The 26091-nt window shown below is 39.5% G+C and overlaps 2 protein-coding genes and 1 non-coding gene across 4 annotated transcripts; all 3 read left to right on the forward strand.

The window, feature by feature from the left end:
- Positions 1 to 381: 381 nt before the first annotated feature.
- Positions 382 to 9845, forward strand: ccnt1 (cyclin T1). 2 transcript variants are annotated; one of them, XM_059333332.1, is made up of 9 exons: positions 382 to 1076; positions 2727 to 2808; positions 2901 to 3029; positions 3941 to 4001; positions 5426 to 5488; positions 5615 to 5660; positions 5794 to 5957; positions 6049 to 6119; positions 6218 to 9845. In XM_059333332.1, exons 1-9 carry the CDS (start codon positions 904 to 906, stop codon positions 7499 to 7501), a joined length of 2073 nt encoding a protein of 690 aa, XP_059189315.1. In that variant the 5' UTR covers positions 382 to 903; the 3' UTR covers positions 7502 to 9845. The 2 variants fall into 2 exon arrangements, with proteins under 2 accessions (XP_059189315.1, XP_059189314.1); XM_059333331.1 differs by having other exon boundaries at positions 383 to 1076; positions 5426 to 5487; positions 5605 to 5660.
- Positions 9846 to 10025: 180 nt separating this feature from the next.
- On the forward strand, positions 10026 to 24490 carry kansl2 (KAT8 regulatory NSL complex subunit 2). The gene is made up of 10 exons (XM_059333681.1): positions 10026 to 10092; positions 11702 to 11959; positions 12075 to 12244; positions 12367 to 12484; positions 13340 to 13503; positions 13639 to 13802; positions 17687 to 17783; positions 18414 to 18667; positions 20987 to 21193; positions 24161 to 24490. The coding sequence occupies exons 2-10, from the start codon at positions 11709 to 11711 to the stop codon at positions 24245 to 24247; spliced, it is 1512 nt and encodes a 503-aa protein (XP_059189664.1). The 5' UTR covers positions 10026 to 10092; positions 11702 to 11708; the 3' UTR covers positions 24248 to 24490.
- LOC131972427 (small nucleolar RNA SNORA2/SNORA34 family) lies at positions 17907 to 18040 on the forward strand. The gene has a single exon (XR_009394485.1). It is a non-coding gene; the product is annotated as a small nucleolar RNA SNORA2/SNORA34 family (small nucleolar RNA).
- Positions 24491 to 26091: the final 1601 nt, after the last annotated feature.

The following is a 26091-nucleotide window of genomic DNA, read 5'->3' on the forward strand; positions in this document are numbered from 1 at the left end:
ATTAAAGAATGTACAATAAATGTAAAAAAATATCTACAGTCATTGAAGAAATTATTAGACCAAAAATAGCTCATAATAGTTTAATTTAAAAACTGATATCTAGACATTTTCCGTGTTTTTCCTGATAATGATTTTGGTTATTATCAAGAAAACCATGGAAAATGTCTAGATATCAGCTACCCTGGTACAAGTAAAGGTTGAACAAGAAATTGGTCTATAAATCAATCTATCTATCTATCTATCTATCTATCTATCTATCTATCTATCTATCTATCTATCTATCTATCTATCTATCTATCTATCTATCTATCTATCTATCTATCTATCTATCTATCTATCTATCTATCTATCTATCTATCTATCTATCTATCTATCTATCTATCTATCTATCTATCTATCAATCAATCAATCAATCATTGTTTTTAGTGACCCTTACGGCCATCTCCTCGGGGAAGAGTCACAGAGCTCTAGATTAGCAGCACTCTATTTTTCTGCCTGTCACACGCTGAGAGACAGCGAGTGACACACAGCTGTTGGTTGTTTTGTTTTTATTTTTTATTTTATTTTCTCTTCTTTTTTTTTTGCTGGGACAGTTAGATTGTATAAATTATATGTTGATTGTAATTCAATGATTGTAAATATTGCTTTCTTTTATTGTTATTAGTTTTTATTTTATTTTAAAACGAATAACAGAATTATAATAATTTATTGTAAATATTGCTTTCCTTATCTTTTTATCTTTTTTTCTGATGGTTGCTTTGGCAATATATACATTGTTACGTCATGCCAATAAAGCCAATTGAATTGAATTGAATTGAATTGAATACTGCACCGCCGTTCCTGCCCGCTGTGACGTATGTTCCTGTGACGCGCACAGATTTTAAACTCTCGTCCTTCTCAGTGATGGCGGCTTCGTTTCCTTCTCTCCCCGCAAGCTGTAACAACAAATGGTACTACACTCGGCAGCAGATCGACAACAGCCCATCCCGGCGAGCGGGACTTGACCCGGACAAGGAGCTGTCCTACAGGCAGCAGGCGGCCAACCTGCTCCAGGACATGGGCCAGCGGCTCAATGTGTATCTTTTGTCGGGGACAAGTCTCCGGAGCTAGCAGCGTTAGCATGTTAGCCAGCCAGGTTTAGCTTCTCCTGGAGCCGGCTCGGCGCACAGCGGGCTGTTGTTTCTGTGTTCAGCTCCAACGCTTTTTGTTTGTTTTCGCGTCTCCCCACTTGTTTCCACGCTGTGTTGTGTGGTTTTAACTACGTTGTTGGCGTTATCCGAAAGCGGCGTAGTAAGCTAAGTGGGGCCGTGAAGGCCTGTGTGGTCGGCGGGCCTTCAGGACGTTAGCATTAGCATTAGCACCGCTGCTCCCTGTGAACGCGACTGGAGACATTAAATGGCTCTAGTGGAGCAACAATCTTTAAAAACATCGTGTTTTCAGTGTATTTAAGTGTTTTAATGTTTTATCCTCGGAGTCAATCACTTTGTGTAAATACATCAGCTTCGGTCTAACATTTGAAGCTAGCCTTGGTTTGTGTTGATGTGATATTGACTTTTAGAAGCCATTATATTAATTAAAACTACTTTAATTGCATGTAGGGTAATTCCCCCTTCATATACAAGACATACAATCAATGCAGGTGTGATCTGTTACTGTAGTTTTTTTAATGTTGAGTCTGTGGCTGTTTTGCATCTCTTCGCTGTGTGTTTGTTTGAAGCAATTTGTGTCTTTAAGGTATTATTTTTTTGCCCTGTAGTCTCTTTGTGGTTGTTTTTCTTCACTTTTGAGCTGTTATGTCATTTTGTGCCTCTGTGATTGTTGTGCATCTCGTTATAGTAACTGTATGTCTCTCTGTAGTCATTAGTTTCTCTTTTAAGTCATGTGTGTCTGCAAAGAGTCTGTCTTGTGTCTCTTTGTAACTGTTTTGCTTCTCTTTGTAGCTGTTTAATGTCTCCGATTGTTTTAAGTCTCTTCATAGCGCTTAAGTGTCTTTTTGAAGTAATTTGACTTTTTTGATGGTATTTTTTTTTACTCTTTGTAGTGTGTGTGCTGGTTAGGGTTCCTGTTGCTCTGCAGCTGATGTGATATTGACTTTTATAAGCCATTATCTTAATCAAAGCTCATTTCATACATCCAGATCAATTCCCCTCTTCATATACAAGATGCAGGTGTGATCTGTTCCAGCTGTTTTCTTTTTCATGTTGTCTCTGTGACTGTTTTCCATCTCTTTACTGTGCGTTTGTTGCCATTTGTGACTTTAAGGTAGTCTGTGTTGCCCTGTAGTCTCTTTATGTTTGTTTTTCTTCTCTTTTGTGCTGTTCTGTGTCTTTTTGTGTCTTGATTGTTTTACATCTCTTTATAGTAACCGTGTGTCTCTTAGTAGTCAATAGTGTCTTTTTTAAGGTAGTTTTTGCATGCAAAGAGTCTATCTTGTGTCTCTTTGTGACTGTTTTGCTTCTCTTTGTAGCTGTTTTGTGTCTCTTCATAGTACTTAGGTGTCTTTTTGAAGTAATTTGTCTTTTGTGGTGGTATTTTTTTGTCTAAGGGTTAGGGTTCCTGTGGCTCTGCAGGTGATGTGATATTGACTTTTATAAGCCATTGTCTTAATTAAAGCTCCTTTCATTACATGCAGACAAATTCCAGTCTTCATATAAAGGATATACAATCACTGTATGTGTGAACTGCTCGTATTGTTTGTTGCATTGTCCTTAACTTCCATAAACCAGGTCCCAACTTACAATTAATACAGCCATTGTGTACATGCATCGGTTCTACATGGTCCAGTCATTCACAAGATTTCACAGAAATGTAAGTATTTGTTTTTCACCCTTGAGCGCCCTGACTCAGCTGTCAGCACCTGTTTCACTCAACTCATGGACTTGTTTTTGTTTCACCCACAGGTTATTTCTCCCGCCGCACTCTTCCTCGCAGCAAAGGTCGAGGAGCAGCCCCGAAAGCTGGAGCACGTTATCAAGGTGGCCCATGCATGCCTCAATCCTCAGGATCCTTCACCAGATGTACGCAGTGATGTAAGTGTTGGGCTGGAGGCGAAATCGCCTGCAATTTTATTCTCTCTCTGCTTCTGAGCTCACCTGATGCGGGTAAAGATCGCATCTCCACAATACTGCAGCTTGTAGAGAATGATAACGTTAATGTTGACAATGTTTTATTGATTTTACTGATGATTCTGTTGTAACAAATTGACTGTAAAACTGTCTTTAAATCAAGAGAGGGACACATTTTAAGCTGCTAGATTTTATGTTTCTTGAATTGTTGATGCTCACCATCAGTTTTTTTTCTCCTTGTGTAGATGTTTTACCTCTTCTATGGCTATTTTCTCAAAAAGTAAACAACTGTGGAGTTTTGTTCTATATTAACGCTTTTTAATATTGCATTTAACTGGACGAGTTGTTTCGTTGTGAACTACTTCAGGTTAGGGGTGGGTGATCTGACCTTTTTTGATCGTGAAATCATCCACACAGAGTTCACGGTATTTAATGTCCTCGTACTTCTGTTTCCAACTTCATCTCATTGACAAGAGGATCCACGTTAATCGGACAAACCAGTCTATGATGAAGCCAGCTAGATGCTGATGTGATTAATTGCTTGACGTTGCTTCTACTTGTATGAAGTAAACAGTGAGATATAAATGGTGTTTTGGCGGATAAGGAGCTTGTGCCAAAAATGCTGATAAAACACAATTATAATCACGGGTTGTAACTGCGATTAAATAGTGATGTTATTTTTTTGGCCAGATCGCCCACCCCTCCCTCAGGTGTTTCTCCTTGTTTGGCTCAAGGGAGCAAAAAAAAACCAAAGCATGTGTACTCACTGTGTAGCTTTTAATCGCCTCTTCAGCTCTGCGTAAAGGTGAGTTTAATGTGTGTAACGGCGGATCGAGGCCTCCCAGTGAGTAACGTGCCTGTCCTCTCAACCTCAGGCCTACCTGCAACAAGCCCAAGACCTGGTCATTCTTGAGAGCATAATACTCCAGACCCTGGGTAAGTTGGGAAGGAAGAGCTGGGTCCCATTGATTTCCCTCCAGAAACACATGTGACTGTAAAAAATTGTGCTAACCTGTTTTACTTATGTCCACAGAAAGCCACATAGCAGCAGAGGCTTCATGTTAGCAGCATCCACCCACTGTTGCATTATTTTGTTTCTATTTTGTCCAGAACTTTTTACATTTCCTTCTTTTTTTTCCCCCATGTCTACATATTTTGAAGCCTACGATGAATTACAGCCGGCTTAATCCTTTCTCACATTTTCAAGCTTGTAGTCAGTTGAAGAAGAGAACGGCAGCTTTTACTCTCTGAACCCAGAGGACGTTAGACTTTTAGTTTTTGCTCCTGTCACATGTTTTTTTACTCGCTGTGGCCTCGTTTTTCACTGAAAAATATAAATCTGGCTAGGCCTGTCACGATAACACATTTTTAGGAAGATATATTTTCCTATAAAGTAACATGATAAACAATAGTATTGTTATATCAATAGACTTTCAGGCTCTGTTAAAAAAAAAAGGCACTGAGACAAACCTTATGTATTATATTGTTTTATTATTAAAATAACAGCTGGGTTTTTTCGGCAATTCGCACTGCCTGTCAAACATCCGCAGCATTACTTTAAACACAACACAAAAGAGCAGAAAAAGTCATGCATGTAAACCACAATATATTGAGTCCAGAAAAAAACTATCGTGTCCAATTTTATATATCTAACGATAAGTTATTTATTTAATTATTGTGACAGGCCTAAATCTGCTACCTAGATGGAAACGGCAAAAAAAAGAAGTTCTCCCTAGAAATAGGGAGAACTAAAAATGTTTAAAAAATTCAGTTTCACTGCCGGATTTTTCTTTTTACAGTTGGTGCCAATGGTTCCTTTTAGATAAGACATGTAGATTTTGATGTAATGTCAATTTTTCAAGCTTGGATTTAGAATTTTTTTTTTTTTGACGTAATTGGCACACATGATTCCTTCAACGACCATCAGAAATTTGAAAGTCTGATAATAGTTTCTGTTTTATAGTTTATGGTTGTTATAAATAGTTAAATTTTGAAAGTTAACGTACCTTTCTATTCCGTCAGCAGATCTTGGGGTTAAGATGATTTATTAAAAAGGCCAAATTGTGTTTTTTACCTTTCAAACTAAATTCAGCACCAGGCAACAAAGGAAGAGCTCGGGGGCGACTCAAACATTGCACCTGCATGCTTTTTAATGTTTTTCACATTCATCTCATCCAGGATGTTCTTGGAAGACTTCATGCAATATTTCATTTTATTCTGCGCAAAACTTAGTTTAACAGATTCTTCTTCTGTTTTTCAGGGACTTGAGTGATTGATTGAAATCTCTGTGGTGCTTATGTTCGTTTGACTTCTGCACATCACTTATCAAGACTCTCTTTGTCCCTTTTTTTTAATTGCAGCTTTTGAAATCACCATCGACCATCCACACACTCATGTCGTCAAGTGCACTCAGCTGGTCAGAGGTGAGCATCAACTCTCAGATTCTTTTTAAAACTCTGTCATTCTATTTCAGCGTTATTATAAGTTTGCACCTTAAATGGCCAAATCGCAGGTTTTAAGTGTGTTTCTTTGCTCTATTGTTGTTCCAGCGAGTAAGGATCTGGCTCAAACATCATACTTCATGGCCACTAACAGGTATATTCACTGTAAAACAAAAGCTTCTGTGTTCTCACGTCTGTTATTGTGTATAATCCTCTAACTCGATACATCTGCTCTCTCCTCCTCTTTCTGTTTTTTCTTGTCTTCTGGGATGTATCCTGCCACGTAGTCTGCACTTGACCACGTTCTGCCTGCAGTACAGTCCGCCGGTCGTGGCCTGCGTGTGCATCCACCTCGCCTGCAAATGGTCCAACTGGGAGATCCCCGTGTCCACAGACGGCAAACACTGGTGGGAGTATGTGGACCCCACAGTGACCCTCGAGCTGCTGGATGGTACAAAGGGCTTTTTAGTTCAGCAGAAAAAATGTGTCTGAGAAGGATCCATACATCAGTTATTTGATCTTGGCTTCTTAATTTCTTGCAGAGCTCACACACGAGTTCCTGCAGATCCTGGAGAAAACACCCAGCCGGTTGAAACGGATTCGCAACTGGAAGGTACAGATTTTTTTTTCTTTACAGCCAAGACATCCTGCATTGTGTGGACATTTATTGTTGACTGACTTCACTGTGATTGTCTGATTTTTGGCTCCCAGGCTGGAGGTCAGACACCAAAAGCCAAGCCAAAAGTGCAGGAGGACGGCGACCAGAGGGACACCATGATGAGCATGATCTCCATGGCCTCTTCAGAGAGCACCGTGGCGGGCCTGATGAGCCTCTCCGCCCCACCGTCCGCCTCATCATCCTCGTCTGCCGGGGACAAAGACCGGGTGGAGTCAGGCAGCGCTGCAACTTGGAGTGGGAAAGGTCAGACTGGAGCCGAGCAGCAGGCCAACAACGAGGTGCACGCCCCGGCCAAGGTGTCGCTCAGCGAGTACCGGGCAAAGAACGCAGACGTGCTGGCTGCCCAGAAGAGAAAACTGGAGAACATGGAGGCCAGCGTGAAGAGGGACTACGCCAACGCAGCCCAGGCTCTGATCGGGCAGCAGCAGAGGAAAGACAAGACGCAGCAGCATCACCAGCAGTCCGGCTCCTCTTCCTCAGACATGTCCAACCCCTCGCCTATTATTTTGAAAATCCCCCTGGAGAAGGAGCGGCACGAGAGGACCTCGCTCAAAATGCGCTTCCCCCTGGCCGGGGGCGGAGGCAGCGGGCACAGCGGCAGCAGCCGCGGCCAGGAACAGGACATCAAAGTGAGAATACGAGTGCCTGAGAAGCAGAGGGGGAGTTCAGGAGAGGAGGGCAAGAGCCGGGACAAGCACAGGGATCGCTCCAACCACCACCATCACCACCACCACCACCACCACCACTCCTCCTCCTCCACCAGTGCCTCGCTCTCCTCCTCACACAAACATTCTTCTAGTTCTAGTGGAGCGGTCGGAGGCAGCAAAAAGGTCCCCAGCGACTCCTCTAGAACCAGCTCCTCCTCCTCTTCTACATCACGTAAAAGGACGCACTCCCAAGATCCCACAGCAGGCGCCCACCCTCCCTCTAAAGTCAGCAAGTCCTCGAGGAACCCCTACCAGCTGCCGTCCCTGTCTTCCTCCTCGGGGCAGACTCTGGGGCACGGCCAGGACATTCTCCCTGCGCTGGGCCTCCCACACCACCAGGGGAGCTACCCGCACTCCAAAGGAGACAAGACAGATACTAACGGACACGGCGCTGCGGGCGGAGCCCAGTCGAACGAGTACCAGGACACTTTTGAGATGCTGAACTCTCTTCTGAGCGCGCAGGGCGTCCAGCCGTCCCAGCCGTCCATGTTTGACTACAGGTCCCAGTACGGGGAGTACCGGTACAGCGGCGGCTCCAGAGGGAGCAACCCGCGGCCCCCGCCCCTTCCCTCAGAACCCCCCCCCCCACTGCCACCTTTACCCAAATAACTTCTTCATCAGGAGACGGATTCTGTACATTGTACTTGACATCATGAACATCCATCTTGTTACATAAAGTGTTGTATGTTTTTTGTTTTTATTTTAAACTCACCCAACATTTTTTACAGGCTTCAGTGTGACAGCAGTGAAATGTACCGGTGAGGCAAATGAGTTTTGTTTTTTCTTTTTACTCTTGCGGGCAATAATGAGAGGCTTCAAAAGCTTGAAAAATGTGAGGAAAAAAAATACAGGAAAGTGTAGATAATATTTTCGCTCTTCTGTTTAACTAAAAATGAAATGTGATGATGGGACCTGGTCATTTTTAATTTTTTTAGCATTGTTTTGGAAGAAGTCTTGAAATCATGAGGAAACTAAAAGATTTCCATCGCATAACTGTTAGGTCTTCTTACAGATTGTCTTTTTATAATGTTTTTATAGTTATTATGTTATTTATTGATTGAATGCTTTTAAAAAAGAAAAGAAAACATAGTCCCCTTTTCTACCTTTTTTAAGGTTTCCCCTGTTTGTTCTGTTTTTGGGCAGAGGGGTGTTTCATCATGACTGTACAGGATGGTGTGAGTGCATGTCTCCAGAGCCATCCTTTCAATATTGTTTTTTATTTTTTTGAAAATTATTTTCCTCTTCAAACAGCCATAACTTTTAAAAAAAACTGAAAAAAAGAGAAGGTGATTGCCCATTGCTGGTGTTTATCTATTTTATCTCCATTATTTGGTAAAACTTGTACAAAGACTGTAAAATGTTTAAAACAAACATGAAATATTTTTTACATTTTGTTATGAAAAATTGCAAAAAAATATGTAAATTAAGCTTGTACTTTTTTCCCCCTTTTTTTAGATTTTAAGTGTTGCAGTCATTGTTTTAAATGGTTGTAAAATATTCAGTTCTCTAATCGATTACACTAATGGAAGTTCATACCAAGGAGATACATTTATGGTTTTCTATCAAAGGGTTCAAAGAGTTCAAACATATCTACACGGTATGGTCACAATGAAGGAACTGCCAACAACAAAAAAATCCCTCTAGAACAGAAATGTGAGTTTTTAATCCTGTCATGTAATTTGTCACTGGTTCATCAGTCTTTTTATGGTGATCACAAGCAAATGTAAAGAATCAAATGGGCACAATATATAAATGTACAACATTTTAAGCGTTGTTTGTGTTGGCAGCGCCCTGAAAGTGTGCCAGGTTAAAAAAACTGCTGGTGCTCACTTTGTGGTGACCATATCAAGCACAATCTACAATAAAAGTATTCACAACACACTATATCAAAGTCTAATCAAACGCCATCTGTCGTGTCCTTTATGGTTGTTTTTCATTTATAGATTTTTCTCCTTTTTGGGGATGTTTTAAAAATGTGTAAACCCCAGTATACACCTGTCAGTTCATGCTGGTCTGATTTAATCATGTAAAAGCTGTCTTTTTGACTTCATACCTCCAAACTAAAACAGTGGATATTCAGATTGTTTTTATTTTTGTAAATCACACATCAAGCAGGTTCTCCATGAACCTCCACTACAGGGTCATGAGCATGAAGTATACTATAATTTGAATTAATGATTTTGTTTTGTTTTTTTAAAAATACAGTGGAAAAGGTGCCACTTTTTTGGCAAAAGAATCGGGTATCATCTGTACATTTAATTCATACTGAGCTTTATGTGGTTTTGATTGTATAGTATTACTGCTCTTTACCTGCTTTCTTTTGTCAGTTTGTAGTCAAAAACTCATCTGTTTAGGCAGTTCACAGTAATGCAGTACAACAAATCATCAGCCAAATAATTGTAAAAAAATATTTTTGTTCCCTTGATTATATGGAAGATAAGCTAAAATGAGTACAGCTCTTTGCTCAGGCAGCAGAGGTTTTATTGGTTATTTGACTCTTGGTTGTAACAGGGAAACAGTAAATGCACTGAATATTTATCTCAGTAGGTTTGCCTACGATGCAATTGACAAAGTGTTACATGTATAATGGCTAGACTATTAGAATAGACGTCCAATATATTGTTTTATTTGATCCGGACAAATCTTCCAATTTAAGTATTAACTTTATGCTGTGAGGAAAGTCATAAAAAAAGGACATGCATTTCAAAATAAAACCCATATGTGAGAAAAATGTAGGACACTCATGCAACCTAACAATGCAAAATCACATTGCTACAATAAGTTTCATGGTTTTTTTTCACGTCTTGGTGTTTTTAGTGACACTCAGGTCTGGAAATGAAACGTTTTTGGATTTTATTTGTTTTCAGTTGAGACGTTATGTGTGAACACTGTTCTTTTTGATATAATGTGGTTGCTTTATTCTCAATTAAAGTCAATAAATATTTTAAGAAAACGCCGGCTGCATTGCGTGCTTATTAATAAAAGAAATTAGCTGCTGCAGTGCTGCTGTGGGTGGAAAATTTAATTAGAGGCTGCACTTTGATTGGCAGCTAGATCAGCCAATGACATCCCTTGATAGTTGGCCAATCAGAGCTGAAAGTGGGCGGGCTTAGCTCGTCTGCAGTGGCTGTGGCAGTTATGCAGGCAAACCGTCGTTGTGTCCCTCGGAAGCTAAACCTGGTCGGACCGCGGTGAACAAGGTAAGCAGTAGGAGACAAAAAACGCCAAGATCTTCATTGTCTGCCACCAAGGCATTTTGGTGATAGCGAGAGAGACCGCCGTCTGTCGCCATCAGCCAGCTAATATCGCGTCTGAGTCGAAAATCTTAAGAAGTAGCGATTAGCTACCGTTAGCAACGGCTAACAAAGATGGCGACGCCATAACTGAAAGAGTGACGCAGTAAAGAGAGGCGGGCTGAAGCTCGGCGTGGCGCCCGGTCAGACCTGTTAAAGACACAGAAATGTACTCATCCTACATTTAAAACTGCAATATCAATATGTTTTGTTATTTTCACAAGTACGGCAGTGATTATTTTGGTGTTTACGACTGTTATGTGTGTTAATAATTTCACTCGTAACAAAGTTTGATATACAGAGTCGGATCTGTTTTATACAGTCTATGGTCAAGCCACCTGACCTGCCAACGCCTTCTTAATGTTATTAAATATGAACAATAACATTTCCCTTAAATTCAACGTTTACTAACACAGTTATTGTCAGTATAAATTAATGTAATTTTTTTGTATTGTGTGGGGGAAATGAGTACAACAAACATTTTTTTTTTTAACCTTTGAGCCCAATTAGTGTTTAAAGGGCACGTTAATTTAGCCATGAGGCTTTAATGTACATTTCTGACTTAACCCTATGAAGCCCAACGGCTGTTTGTTTTACATTTTACCCACTGTGTCCTTTTATTTCAATGTATTATATAAAATCATGCAGCTCTATAGAATCAGCACAATCATGACTACAAATGGGAACATCTCAAAAGTATTTTCTGCAGAATAATAGTTAAAAATAAGTTCAAAATTGAATTTCTTTGATTTGAAAAATAATAATAAAATAGAATTTATCTAGGCCTATCCAACACTTTCCTAAGTGCCAACAAAAAAATTATATACTACATATTGAACTATCATCCGTGATTACATTTCTATGTGATATTACAGAATTAGTCCAAATTTGATTTGCAATATGCAGTGAGTGTATCTTTAGCCTTCATATTACTATACGTGATATGTCTTTTTGTCTATAAAATACCAGAAAATATAATGTTTCAGATTTTCAGTTAAATATTTATAACATAAATAAAACCAAATATATTAGGGAGAAAAATCCTCACATTTTAGAAGCTCAATTGTGGGAATATTTGGCAGTTTTGCTTAAATGTCTGAAACAATAACATTTTTAGAATAGCTGCTAATTTGATTTGCTGTGGATTGATTTTTGACTACTGTTTTGAGCTCCAGTCCTTGGTGCAGCTCTAGCCTCTGTATTTCACGCCTCATTTAGCCCTTCTGTCAAGACAATCTTAGAAGATGACAAAAATGTCTAGTGATATATTTTCTAAAACCTTTTGGGTTTTGTAATGTCTGTCAAAAAACCCCAAAAATATTCAACTTGCTGTCATACAAGATGGAGAAAAACAAGAAATCCTCACATCTGAGAATCCAGAATAAGGGAGTGCCTGCTATTTTTTTTCTTATAATGAAACAAATTATTAGCCCAGTATCTGAATAGGTGATTTGATTATTGCCCTGTGGCTTAATTAATTAACAGACTAATTGTTTATTTTAATAATTTTTTACAGATTTGCAATGAACAGAATAAGAATCCACGTTTTGCCTTCGAGTCGGAACCGGGTGACCCAGACTCCTCGTCCTCAGGAGCCCCAGGCCTGCTCCTTCACCCAGCGACCGTGCCCGCAGCCTCGCTTGGAAGGCCTCGAATTCTGCATCAAACACATTTTGGAGGATAAGAATGCTCCATACAAGCAGTGCAGCTACGTCTCTGCCAAGAACGGCAAACGCTGCCCGAATGCTGCACCAAAAATTGAGAGGAAAGACGGGTGAGTGGAGAGATGTTAAGCTTTCTTAACAGTCTCATCATGGGAGAAACCATGACTAGACACCTAATAACCAATCCAGGCAGCTTTCTGACAAATCTTAATCCTTGTTCCTTAGAGTGACATTCTGTGCAGAGCACGCTCGTAGGAACGCCATGGCCCTCCGAGCTCAGATGAGAAAGGCGTCTTCTGGTCCGTCCCCAGAGTCTCTGTTATCCCAACTTAGTGGATACAACCGTGCAGACACACACATCGCCGACGGAGGCCGCTCCGAAGCCAGTCGCATTCTAGGAAAGTGGTACTCTGTCATCTGTAGACTAGTTTATCTCCAGTGCATTTACTTTTTTTCTCTATCATGATGTGCTCATTTCTCTTGAGTATGGTTTTCATGTTGATCTAAACCTTCTCAATAGATGAGGACAGTTTAAGTGAGGAGGAGCAAGGTCCCTTAGTTCTAGACCAGACATGGCGAGGGGACCCTGACAGTGAGGCCGACAGCGTTGACAGTGATCATGAGGATCCTCTGAAGTAAGTTATCTCACCATCTCTCAACTTTTAATATAAAAAACTACTGCCTCAAGCAGTAGCTGTGACTGAAGTCATACTACACACTGATCTATCTGCGCAGGTTTTGTTTTTGTAGTATCTTAAAACTGAAAAGATGACAAAATGACGGATGCTCAAAAAAAAATTTGGGGTGTTCTCTACAAGCTGATGTACAGTATGGTAGTTCTGCAATACGCAATGAAACAAAACCTCTTTATATTTTTGTGGTCTAATCAGCAGTGACTTTCAGAATTAAGTATTTAAGTCAGGCATTGTCATATTTTTATGTAGTCACATATATCTTGTGCAGTTTCAATGCATTCACCATAAACGTCAGAATATGGGGGCACTCCGATTTGAGCTTCAGCTGCTTTTCTTTATGGCCTTGGCCACCAGGTGGATGATGTTTGTCTCTTTCAAAGAACTTGAATAAAGTGCATTGTGCCACAAGTCTGTGTGCTACAACTAGAATTGGGCGTGGTGTAAAAAATTGTAATTAATTAGTAACTGGTTTGACTGGGCATGCATATGGAATTTTATCGCTAGGTGTCGCTCTTGACACAGACTGAGGGGGCCAATTAATGAAAGAGTCCGCTTGGTGGCTTTAATGCACCTCTAAGCTGGTTTGCCATTGATATTTCTGCAGCGTTTATAGTTTCGTCCCGTTTTTCCAAAATATTGTCATATTGGTGCAGTTTTACTTTTTTATTTTAGACATACTTAAGATTTTGAATCAGACTGGTTGGAGCTAGTTTAAAGAGTAAAGTAGAACTGTGAAATGGTGCCTTCTGTTGTGATTTTTGGGTTAAATTATAAATGTTTTCTTTGTAATGGCAGACATGCAGGAGTTTACACAGCAGAGGAGGTGGCACTCATCACTCGAGAAAAGCTCATCAGGCTCCAGTCTCTCTACATCGACCAGTTCAAACGCCTGCAGCACCTGCTGAAAGAGAAGAAGCGCAGATACCTGCACAACCGCAAAGTGGAGCATGAAACTCTAGGTAAATATACGACTGATGGCTTATCAACTACTCACCTTTTGTCTTGTTTACATACCTATTCGGTAGTTCTTTGTTGGGAATCATCCCACATTCTTTGATGTTCATGAGTGTTACCTGTGTGTCTGTTGCGGTCAGGGAGCAGTCTGCTGACGGGGCCTGAAGGTCTGTCCATGAAGGAAAGGGAGAACCTGAAGAAGCTCAAAGCTCTGCGCCGATACCGTCGTCGGTACGGTGTGGAGGCCCTGTTGCACCGGCAGCTCAGGGAGAGGAGGCAGGCCGTGACGGAAGGAGCTCCTCAGGTGGGACATCATCACTGTGGAAAATATTAAAACTAACAAGCGTTTAAGGATTTAAACTTATTTTAAAGGGTTACTAATCCAGTTCTGATCCATGTCTGAAACATCTGCGTCCATCTCGGATGGTACTCTCCATCTCTAGTACTGCTTGCAGTCCTAGTTATTATTTTATTTTTTATGTTTTTATGTAAGCAGTGTTTACTTCTCTCAATATAGGGTTCATTTTAACTACTTAAATGCCTCACACCATTCAACAAAGTCATTAATGACTGGACCATGACCTATTTCACTGTCTTGGAGCAGGCTAACAATTACCGAGTCATCTGTGTATTTAATTATGGGCCTGTTGTCCCACCTGCTCTGGCACATATTTGTTTACAGGATGTAAAGAAGAGGAGAGAGTACGCATCCTTGTGGGGAGCCGGTTGATGAGCAGACTTTGTCAGAGAGACTGCCGTTCACTCTCACTCTTTGCGTCCTGTTGGTTAAAAAGTTAAGGATCCAGCCTACCAGATTATTGCTCAGCTCAAACTGTTCTAGCAGCCTTGTGGTTAAAATATGGGGTTGGATTGTATTAAAACCAGAGGAAAAGTCAACAAATAAGAGTCTGGCATGGGAGCCACTGTTATCCAAATGCTGCATCAAAAACCAAAAACTGCAGCATCTTCCACGCCCCTACGGGGTCTATAAGCAAACTGCAGAGGGTCACGTGAATGCTATGTTTTCCTTAATATTTCAGACCTCATCAATTTTTCAAATGCTTTCATTACAATTGATGTGAGTGCCACTGCTCTAAAATCATTGAGGGTTTTGGAGCTGTTGGATTTGGGAACAGGGACAACCACAGCATCCTTACAGACCTCAGGTACTAGTTGTGCCTCTAAAAATGTGTTAAAAATGTAATGGAAAGGAGGACTTAATTGCTTTGCACAGGTTTTGAGTATGCGCCCACAGATGTTGTCTGGACCATGACTTTTGTTAACTCTTATGGAGAGGAAGGCTTTATGCACTTCTTTTTGTCTTATGTTAAAGTGGTGAACGTCTATGAGCTGGTTACTCAAATTGTAGATCTCATAACTAAAATCAAAGGCAGCTCAGGTCCTGGTCCAGGCACTGGTCATCTCACTGGACTACTGCAACTCCCTCATGGCAGGCCTGACTGCCAAAGCCATCCGACCTCTAAAACTCATCCAGAATGCAGCTGCTCGATTGGTCTTCAATCTTCCCAAATTTTCACACACAACACCCCTCCTCCACTCCCTCCACTGGCTACCGGTGGCTGCGCGGATACGTTTCAAGACTCTAGCTCTGGCGTACTCTGCTGCTAACGGTTCAGGTCCTACTTACATCCAGGACCTTGTCAAACTCTACACCCCTGCCCGTCCTTTACGCTCTGCATCAGCCAAACAGCTGGCGACTCCCACCCTGCGTGGGTCAACTTCCCTCAAAACCACTTCCAGACTTTTCTCTGTCTTGGCTCCCAAATGGTGGAACGAGCTCCCAACAGACATCAGTACATCTTCCGCCACAGGCTGAAGACCTATCTCTTCCAACAATACCTCGGTTAAGTCATGGTCACCTAACAGATATATTTTAAAAAAACTAAAAAAAAACTCTTATTCTTTTCTTCTTTAACATAGAGCACTCCTTTAGCAATGACAGTTAGCTCTTAAAGTTATGTACTTACTCGATTCCTATGGTCTATGTCTAGTACCATCAGGTTGAATGCACTTATTGTAAGTCGCTTTGGACAAAAGCGTCTGCTAAATGACATGTAATGTAATGTAAAAAGGTGTTAAAACGATTGTAAAATTGGTTAAGAGCACTGGCCAGCTCGATGTCTGAGCTGAAACCATCCAGGGTGACTGGGCAGCTGCTCTTAAGATTCTGGAGGTTTTCATACTGTCCCAGGCTGATCCCAGGTTGTTTGTTGACATCTTGGTCTCCAGTTTATTTTTATAGTCTCGTTTTGCTTTGAGAATTTCTACTTTTAGATCCTTTTTTGCCATTTGCAGTTCAGCGATGTTACCCTGCTTAAAGCATGACTTTTTTTTTCTGTAAGCTATCCGTAACATTTTTAGTTATCCACGGCTTGTTATTAGGATAGATTTTCACCCGTTTGCATGGAACAATCATGTCTCTACAAAAAGCAATATATGAGCATGTCACATCAGTCAATTCATTTAGGTCGTCACCACAGGACTGTTTAAACATTTCCCAGTCTGTGCAGTCAAAGCAGTCTTGTAAGCATAGTACAGATTCATCAGTCCAGTCTTTAATTTCTCTAGTTTGATCTTTCTGTCTTTTTAGGACAGTTTGATATATTCGTCGTGCGCATGCGCAGGTCGCACCACGCAGCGACCGGCGCATATTTTATGTTAAATCTCGACCTGAAAAGTAAAAAAAAAAAAAAAAAAGAAGTAAAAAGGACAGTGGTGGAAGAAGTATTCAGATCCTTTACTTCAGTAAAAGTACTAATACCACACTGTGAAATGACTCCACTCCGCTCATTTTAACTAGCTAATAAACTTTTAAGTGGTTTAATTTATAAAAATGGGTAATAATTTTAAATGTATCATGCTTTTCATTTTAAATCTTGACCTGAAAAATAATTAAAGCTGTCAGCTAAATGTAGAGGAGTAAAAAGTACAATATTTGCCTAAAAATGTAGTGGAGTAGAAGTATAAAGTTAGATAAAATGTACATAAAAGTACCTCAAAATTGTACTTTAAGTCCAGTACTTGAGTAAATGTACATAGTTACTTTTCACCATAGCTACCTGCCTCTTCTAACTTATAAATATAAGTTAAGAGTCCTCCTTCAGACACTGTATGAGGATTAAAGGGATAGTTTGTGCATTATTATGCAAAACTTGGTACAATTATTGTCAATGCCCTCCTGAGGATAACCCTTTAAGGTTTTATTGATCGGCCCCTAGGTGGCACTGTGGTGGCAGTCTAATTTCATATTTGGTACCGTGGCCACACTATAACACTTAAGGCAATGAAATTCATAGGGGTGGTATAGACTGGCCCCTGTAACGCACACACCCCGACGGCAGCATGCCCCGACACACGTGTACTGCGAGGGCCCGTTCAGTACCGCTTGCAGTCCTAGTTTTATTTGCATTTGTTTTTTTGATAACAGAATCATTTTTAAAATGTTTGGAATAGACTTGCTGTCTGCTTCTGCCCACTATTAACCATATTGATATAGACACTCTTTGCAGAGAGAAATGATGCTGCAGGCTTTAATATATTTTTGAGTACCACAAACACTTCACTGTATGTCGGTGGAGGCAGACGTTTCTGAAGCTGATATCTCAAAGCCGATCTCTAGCCATGGCTTGATACCACTAAAGGAGAGATTTTTTTTTTTTTTGTATTTTAATGAACTGGCCCTTTTATGAAGTGAACCGTCCCCATCAGATCTAGTAAGCTGAATCAAAGAGCCCTAAACTTCCAGAATGTTGAGTGTAAAAGGATGTTTTCTTTGACTAAACTTGCCGTCTGTTTTATTTCAAAGAGCACATGCCCTGTTCCACTCAACATGATGCATGTCCACACATATTTGAGTTTTTATGATTTAAATGCAGCAGGACAGCAGCATCCTCAAGTATGTTGATTATTATAGTGAGTGGGGGAGATAATACTTAGTTTGGGTTTTCAGATTGTGCTCCACATATTTGAGTGCAGCAGAATGGAATTCAGATTTGAAAACAAGCAATCAGTCAGGCAGACACCCAAGTTATTGCACTTAATTTGTTTTTCCTCTGATAATTTTGTGGCATCCAGGAATGATAATGTTATAACTGTGATTATAGTTATAAAGGACATACTGTTTGGGTTCTGTTCTGACTGTTTCCAACGTGTTTTTTTCTGTTGTAGCCACACTCAAGAACATTGCAGGAGAAGTGCATCTCTTTTGTGGAAGGAACCCGATGTGCCAACCCCTGCCTGCCCATGGCCCGGCACTGTGTCTCACGTATCCTCCCTCATGTTTTCAGCCTGTGTTTAACCGCAATAGAATGGTCTGTTTACATAGAAGAAACCACTTTATTTGTTGACACACAGTTCACATTTGAGTGTGTTTTCTGAGCCATCTTCACCGGCCCTGATCAAGACCAGCAGCTTGCAGTAGCTGCTGGTTTCAAAGGGAGCCTATATAAACTCCTTCCTGTGGTCTGTTGATTTTTCCCAGAGTTATAAAGGGACTAATCTGTTCAGTTGGAAGGTACAAAACTCCTTTCCAACCTTCACTTTAACCCCTAATCACTCAGTGTAGTCTCATTCTTTTTGTGTTGCATTGTGAGCTGTACGAACCCTGCATGGTATTAATGCTCAAACATAATCACTTGTTGTACAAAACCACTCAGGCACAACGTCCACAGTCAAGCCTTCACCACAAGTAGCCTTAATTTGACAACAAGATTAATTTCATAGAAATAATTCTAGTACTTGTAACAACATTAATTATACTAACTTCTGGGGCTTTCTAATAATCACAGTGGCGTTAGGTCAGAATCTTGATTTTAGTTTTCACATTTTTCAGTTTGATTCATTATTTGTGTTTTTGGACATCATGTGTTGTTGCCCTTGACAACCAGACTCTCAGACATTTTCCAGGACAGCAATCAGGTGCTTTTCAAAATGTGTCCAGGCCTGAAAGACATCCCATGTGAACGCACCGTGCACATGGGTCAGTCCGACAACCCCCGCTGCCCGCTTCACCTCAGCCTGCCTCCCCCCATGTACCAGCCCGAGCAGGAGCCCCCGCCCCAGGAGCAGATCACCCCCGCAAGCAGAGACATGTATCTGAGCGCAGCAGAGCTCCAGCCCACAGAGAGCCTCCCCCTAGAGTTCAGTGATGTACGTAGAAATGATGTTCCCCTACCACTACCCGATAATGTATTTGCATTTTATTAAAAATGTCACGTTGCACACTTAACGCTAGATAGAATCGCTGGCGTTTTAGGGTGCTTTCACAACTAATGTAACATCTTTGGTGCAGTCAAACAAACTCTGGTTCGTTTTTTCTATGCAGTTTGTTCTGGTCCAAGCTGGAAAACTTGGTGAGTTTTCCTGTTCGTAGGGTTGGGCACCAAGAACTGCTTCCAAAAGTCTGAATCCAAAGAATTATTAAGAAATTCAAATTTTGGTTCTGCTTATTGGTTCCTAAACAACTACACATTTTACCAGATTTGACTACACTTCTTCAAGCTATACGTTTTGTTTTGGCACTATGGGAGGATTAATAAGACCTGCAAGCCCCAAGTCGGCTGCGTGCCAGGGACCGCAGGTTTTCCTCTGCTACGACCGCTGACCCCTGCCTCGGTCCATCTCACCACACACACACTTCACATACAGTGACCAGGCGTCCAGGTTCATCCGGGATTATCCCAATATCAAGCAGGGTGTCTACAATCCCGACAAATACCTGTAAAACACCAAAATGTACTGGTTTTCAAAAGTCACTGACGACCTGCGCACTAACATGGTACAGCGTAGAGGCGTGGGAACATTATGCCTTCCTCGTGAATTACTGAATGTAAATAACAAACTGTGAAGTGTTTGAGCGCTGACAAGGACTTAATGGTGCATTCCGTTGCATCTTGTAAACTCTGAGAAACTCAAGCTGTTAATGTCACTTCTGCCATCCAGAGTTTGGCTTCTACTTTGTCAGTTTGTTCCAAATTGACTGAAATAAGTTATTGTATGCATGTTTTTATCCAAGATGCAGTGGTTGTTCTTTGGAATTGTGTAACATTTTTTATAAATATGCCCTTTTTGGTGAAATTTTCATGTGACCCATTTTGACCTGCTGCCTTTTGACCTTCGAAGTTGTTAAAATCCAGCAATTCCCAGACCTCCCTGTTGGCAAGGTTTCCTTTTTGACATGGAAAGTTTGGGATTTTTGAGGCTGATTCCAACTTAAACGCGTCAAAATTCGCAGACTACCGATATGTTGACCAATATAAAGAATTTTTCAGCTGATACCTTTTGTGCAAAGGTATACTTAAGGTTAATTTCCCCAAAAAATCTTAAATAAATGTATTATTGTACATTGTACATTCAATGTATTACATTTGACTACATCACCATGTTTGGAGAAGCAGTCACCTTACTGTCTGCTTACTATCTTTAGAAAATATCAAGAAGAAAATGTTTTTCTGCTCGTCCAGGTCAGACTTTGCTCTAACTGAGCTTTTTGACTGTCCAAACCATCCCAAAATACAATTTAAACCGCCCAGAAATAAATGCTGGCTGTCCTCATTTTCTTAAATTACAACTTTCCATCAATACAGTTATTTTTGGGGACATTTTGCAGGTTGTGGCACTGCAGCCATGGTTCCTTTTTATTTTTCGTGCTTAGGTCCTGAAATGCTAATGTCACAAAAGTTTTGTTTTTAATTGTGCCATGATCATGTACACCATCATCTGTTCAGCAGAATGGACTTAAGTTAGAGCCATAGACAGATCACAGTCCCGTCACAAACCGTCGTACGATCGCTGTGCTCAAATCTGCCCAAACGAAAAGAACAAAGGGGGGAAAACGAACCAGAGTCACTGAATGAACTGGACTTAAAATCTCTGATGTTCATTATGCTGAGAGACCTCTCAGTCTGCTGTGTCATAGTGGTTATGTGATTTATATTTTTGTGTGTTAGCATGAATTCAAAAGCTTAACTACTATTAAATTTATCATTCTTCAAATGATTGTGAATTGTCAAGAGTGATCTATACATTTACTATATATTTATTCTTCAGTTAACATAACACAAAAATGCAGCGTTAGTTACAAAAACCAGAACAGAACTGACAATGGCAAAAATATATCCCTCTTTCTTCATCTGGACCAAATGAAACAAACTACCGGTGTAAATACTGTTTGCCACTCTCAACCCACTGAGGTGCTACTGTGAGATGATGTGACTTCAACAAATGCCCAGCTTGTCAATGATCAACAGTTTAGATAAATTAAACCAATCTTGGCAGCTCACCATTGGCTGTTCCAGTATTATACAATGTTGTTTTAACACAGAATTGGGCATAAACGAAGGCTGGGTCTCAGCTTCACATTGACATTAATTATCCAAAAGTAAGGATGCAGTGCCCCGTGGTTAAACATAAATAAAACAAATACAAATACCATTTATGTTAAGATCTAGATTTCATCCTGTTGTACAGGACCTGGACGTGGAGGGGGACGGCATGCAGGGTCCTCCGTCTCCTCTACAGTTTGACACGGCTCTGGCCCTGGAGGACCAGACCATCAGAGCCATCGCCGAGGCCCCCATGGACATCCTGACCGAAGAGGACCCGGAACAGGCGGACCTGGACGCCTCGGGGCCGGAGCTCTCAGAGAGAGATGTGGATGCCATCATGCATGACCAGGTTAACTCTAAATCAGGGGCATCATGAATATTTCTATTTTAAATGACGATGGCGGCCATACACACTGCGATAACAACAGAGTCTCATTGTATGTCATGTATGGGTCTAATAAAATCTTGGTCACAATGTGTGTCAGTACCACATCAATTATTAGGCGTGTCATATCGGGAGGTGATTGACTGGTGATTTGTAGCGCTACCATGAAAATAAAGCAACTTACAGGGACAGTTGGGAGTTTTTGAAGTGCGATTGTTTGAGGTACCACAGTCGGTGTTACCTACAGTAGATGGCTGTCTCCAGTTAAGAGAAGCAAGCAATAACACTATCTGTATGCAATATCTAGAAAACTTCTGCTGCCATTACACAACCCCTTTTTATGGAAATCTGAAGCCCTCATCTATGCTCTCTTTAAAAGCACCAGACTGCCTGACAAAAAAGCATAATTTAACCTCACAGAACACAGAATTGCTCATCTACCACTGTGTTAATCTGTTTGTGTTATTGTGTGGCTTTCGTGAATTTGAATCAATGCAGCAGCAGACCAACTTTTGTGTTCTGTTAGGTTAAATTGCAGTTTTTGTCAATGGAGTTTGGTGGCTATGAGGCGAGCGTATTAGTTAAATTAGTTACCAAAAAATAAACAATGCTGTAGGACTTTTAGATAAAGGGTTATAATATTCTAAAGGTAGTGTACACTTAAACTGATATTAATGTTTTAATCTGGCTTTTTCATTTTATTTGGGTGGCTTAAATATATTTAGCTGACCCCGTCCACAGACCGCCATCTCTGTAACACCAACTATGGATAAGTTCTCACACAACTCCTAAAAAATCCAGACTCTCCCTTTAAGGAGCTGAGCATGAATTTCCCACAAGTCTGGCTGAGAACTTTCTGTTGCTCGTTTCCATTTCTGATTATTTTGTGTCGTCTGTATAACTGTTGAATAAGAAATTTGGATCAAAAGTGCCCCAAAATGTATTTATTCATCCCCCCAAAAAAGTGGAAACATTATCTCCCATTTAAATCCACCAACGCTGATTCCCATAACATAACACACAGGTAAAAAAAAACCCAACTACATTCCATAATAAAACTTTAAAAAACTGTTATAATATGTAGAACGGTTCAAGCAATGACATTAAGGCATAACAGGATAAAAATAAACCCATACCTGACGTCCTATTTGCAAATTTCTGGTTGTGCTGTCACGTCCCCTGTGGGATAAAAGAGAAAAACCTTGTGAGTAGAAATTGGAGTTTTGATGTCCACAGTGAGACTGGTGCAGCAGTTATTACACATATAATTAATAAGTTCACAGCACATGAACAGCGTGATGTTTGTGTGATTTAAACAGCTGGAGATTATTGTTCACTAATTGCACTATTCTAAAGATAAACATAGGTCCTTTAACCTGCTGGTGTTGAATAACAGGATCCACACTGTCCACATGCTGCACACGTCCTTTATCCTCCATAAACCTGCTCCATATTTAAATTACATATATATTGTATAGAGAGAGTCTCCATCCTGTTGTTGGTTTGCAGCAGCAGTCATATTTTGGGTTTTTGCCTTTAAATTTTACACTTTAAAGGTTTAGTAATTATCTTTTCTACAATAAAAGGTCTAAAAACAACCAGACCTTCATACATATTTTTTTCTTATATATGTTGTCGAGATTTAAACTTAAATTATCCTACATGTTTCCAACAATTTTAAACTCCAGAGAAATCCATAATTTTAATCAAAGTACAGTCAGTTTCAGTGTCTTATAAAAGCTCTCAAAAATTTACTTCTCCAGTTTTAAGCCACATTTTTATGAAACATTTTACTCATTATTATACTTTAACTGAATGAAAGATTTTAGTTTGGATCTCAAGTTATCAGAGCTGAGTAAACGCTGGCAGCAGCTGTCAGAGAAACACTTATTTTTACCTGAAATTGCTTCAATCTGTGCTTTTACCAGTTTTAATTAGCTGGTCTGTTTGTTTTGCAGCAAAGGAGGAGGAGAACCCTCCTGGTTAAAACCTCCTGAACGATTAAATGCTGAAGGAATCTGAGAGAATCTTCCATGATCCCACACTACTTTACTACATCACCAAACTCTTTTGTCTTTTTTCCCCCGAGCAGAAAATTAGCTCCGTCAGTGTTAGGATGGTGGGGAAACAACGTAGGAAACATGATATAAATATGGCGTTTCTTTTTAAGGTATTTTTTTGAAAATTGAAAATTCACAAAAACGAGATCTACACTTAAAAAAAAAACATAAACTGCAACTAGAACATAAAACTGTAAAAAGTGAAAAACAAAAGAAACAACCTGTATGTTGTTTTACAGATAAATTCTTTAAAAAAATGTATCTGTAAACACGTTTTTTTTACTTTAATATGATGTTAAGTATTTGGCAACTTTTGCTCCAAGACTATTTACGATTTCTTTTTATATTTAATTTAAAGTTTTACTGTTGGAAAACAGAAAGTTGCCTTGATTTTACATTCAACAATATGTTTATTTTTATTTTATTTTTTTAAAAATTGTAATAACTTACACATTTCAATGTTAATTTTATGGTTAATATTTGTAAAAAAAAAAAAAATCATTATAAATTAGCTTTTTCTGGTATTTGAACTTAATTTAGCAAAAAAAAACCCTGTAAAAATAATAGAGTAAATTTTAGTTTTTCATTGATGACCTAAATGTTTCACAATGTTTTTTTCTAAACCTCCCCCAAAAAATCTGTGTGAACAAACTCAAAGCACAAAGTTGCAGGAATGAGCCACTGAAACACATTGATAAAGAAAGCACTAATTTGTGTCTCTACATTCCTGCGCTGTGTTCTGATGTAAACATGCAGGAATCTGAGCCGTGACATGAACACAAATCAAAGCATTCTTCAGCTGAAAATTACAACGTTTGTAGCAGCAGAGCAGTAAATGTAACGTCATCCTGACTTCCTGTTCTTCACCTAGGTGGTGTCAGAGGTCGTCGGAGGTGAAGAAGAAGAAGATAATTCAGTCCAAGACGTCGACTCGACTGCAGGCGAAGCTCCCAGATGAAAAACATCTGCAGCGTCATTATAAAGAATGTTTCACTTCCACAAAGACTGTCGAGGTCAGAAGAGCCCAGTTACAGTTTACAGTCAGACAATAATACATTCACTGTTTGTCATGTGGCTGAATTTATTCAGTTTTTTCTGTGTTAAATTGCCTTAACCCAACCAGTTTATCTGTTTAAAAAAAGAGACTCTCATCTTTAATCCACAAATAAAAATGTCATGATGAATTTGTTTGATCTCCAAACAGTGTTAAACCTCTGAACTCCAACAAGCTGTTTCATTTTCTCTCAGTCCTTTTATTTCACTGCAATATATAAAATATATAAATCTATAAGTCCTGCAGCTCTATAGAATCAGCATAATCATGGCTAGAAGTGGGAACAACTCAAACATGTCTTTGCGCAGAATAACACAATGTTGCAAATGCAAGTTAAATTTCTCTGATAAATTATTTTTTAAAACTGGAATAAAACGGAATTTATATATAAACACTTTTCCAAGTGCCCCTAAGTAACAGAAATTGGGGGAAAATGGGTATTTATGTATTTAGTAAGTAATGACCAAAAATGTAAAATACTTTTAAAAAGAAAAATGTCCCCAAAAAAATTTAATGAGCAAGTAAAGACACAAAAATCAATATCTAAAAATATCAAAAGAGACCCCACAAAAAACTTGAAGAGAGAAGACACAAAATTACATACAAATGACACAAAATAACAAAAGATATCTAAAAATATCAAAAGAGACCAAAAACACAAAATACCCCCCCCAACATCAAATTACCAAACATGACGTAAAATGACCAAAAAATACTAACAAACTAAACCCCCCCACCACCACCACCACCACCCAAAAAACGTTTTCTCCGCATATTGTGTTGAAGAATTGTCATGTTTCCAGCCTCTCCTGTCTGCTCTGTGTTAACAGATTTTTCTTTAATTTTTTTAACAGGATCTGGTTATTTTTGGACAGGTTTTAAATGAAATCTGGTACACGGGTGCAGTCTGCTGTTTGGCTTCATATCAAACCAGTTTAAACATTTTTACACCAATCCGAAATGTGTCAAAGTGTTTTAGATGCTGTTAAAATAAGGTAGGACTAAATAAAAAGTGTGACAACCAGGCCAGGTCTCCCCTAATATAATAACATTATATACATTACTATGAAAACAGCCCGAGTACTTTTACTTAGTATACTTTAAGTTTATTTACTTTAACTTCAAATGCAGGACTTTTAATCGTAGCATTTCTAAACTTTGTCACTACTAATTTTACGAAAGTAAAACATCTTTTTCCACCACTACATATACATACAGCTTTTTTCCCCTTTATTTTAAGTATATGTTCAAGTTAAAGTTTGGCAGCATGGAGACAGCCTCCCAAAAAACCCCACAAAATTACAAAATAAAATGTGTAAAATTACCATTAAAAGACAATAAAAGACAAAAAAATGGCACAAAATAACAAAAAAAGATGTAAAAATATCAAGAGACCAAAATACCCCCCCCCCCCCCCCCCCCAAAAAAAAAAGTAAAAATATTAAAGAAAAGACACAAAATTACCAACAAAAAAATGATATTACCAAAAACAGTTTTCTCCACATATTGTACATATTGAAGTATTTTCATGTTTCCAGCCTCTCCTGTCCTCTCCCCTTTTCAGTGAATATTTGTCATATCAAACCAGTATCAAACCATATTTTACATCAACCCACAATGTGTCAAAGTTTTTTTTGATGCTGTTAAAATAAGGTAGGACTAAATAAAAAGTGACAACAAACCCCGGTCTCCCCTAATATAATAGCATAAATTACATGAGTACTTTTACTTTGTAAACTTTAAGTTTA

The sequence above is a fragment of the Centropristis striata genome, chromosome 5 (assembly GCF_030273125.1).
Source record: "Centropristis striata isolate RG_2023a ecotype Rhode Island chromosome 5, C.striata_1.0, whole genome shotgun sequence".
Taxonomy (NCBI): Eukaryota; Metazoa; Chordata; class Actinopteri; order Perciformes; family Serranidae; genus Centropristis; species Centropristis striata.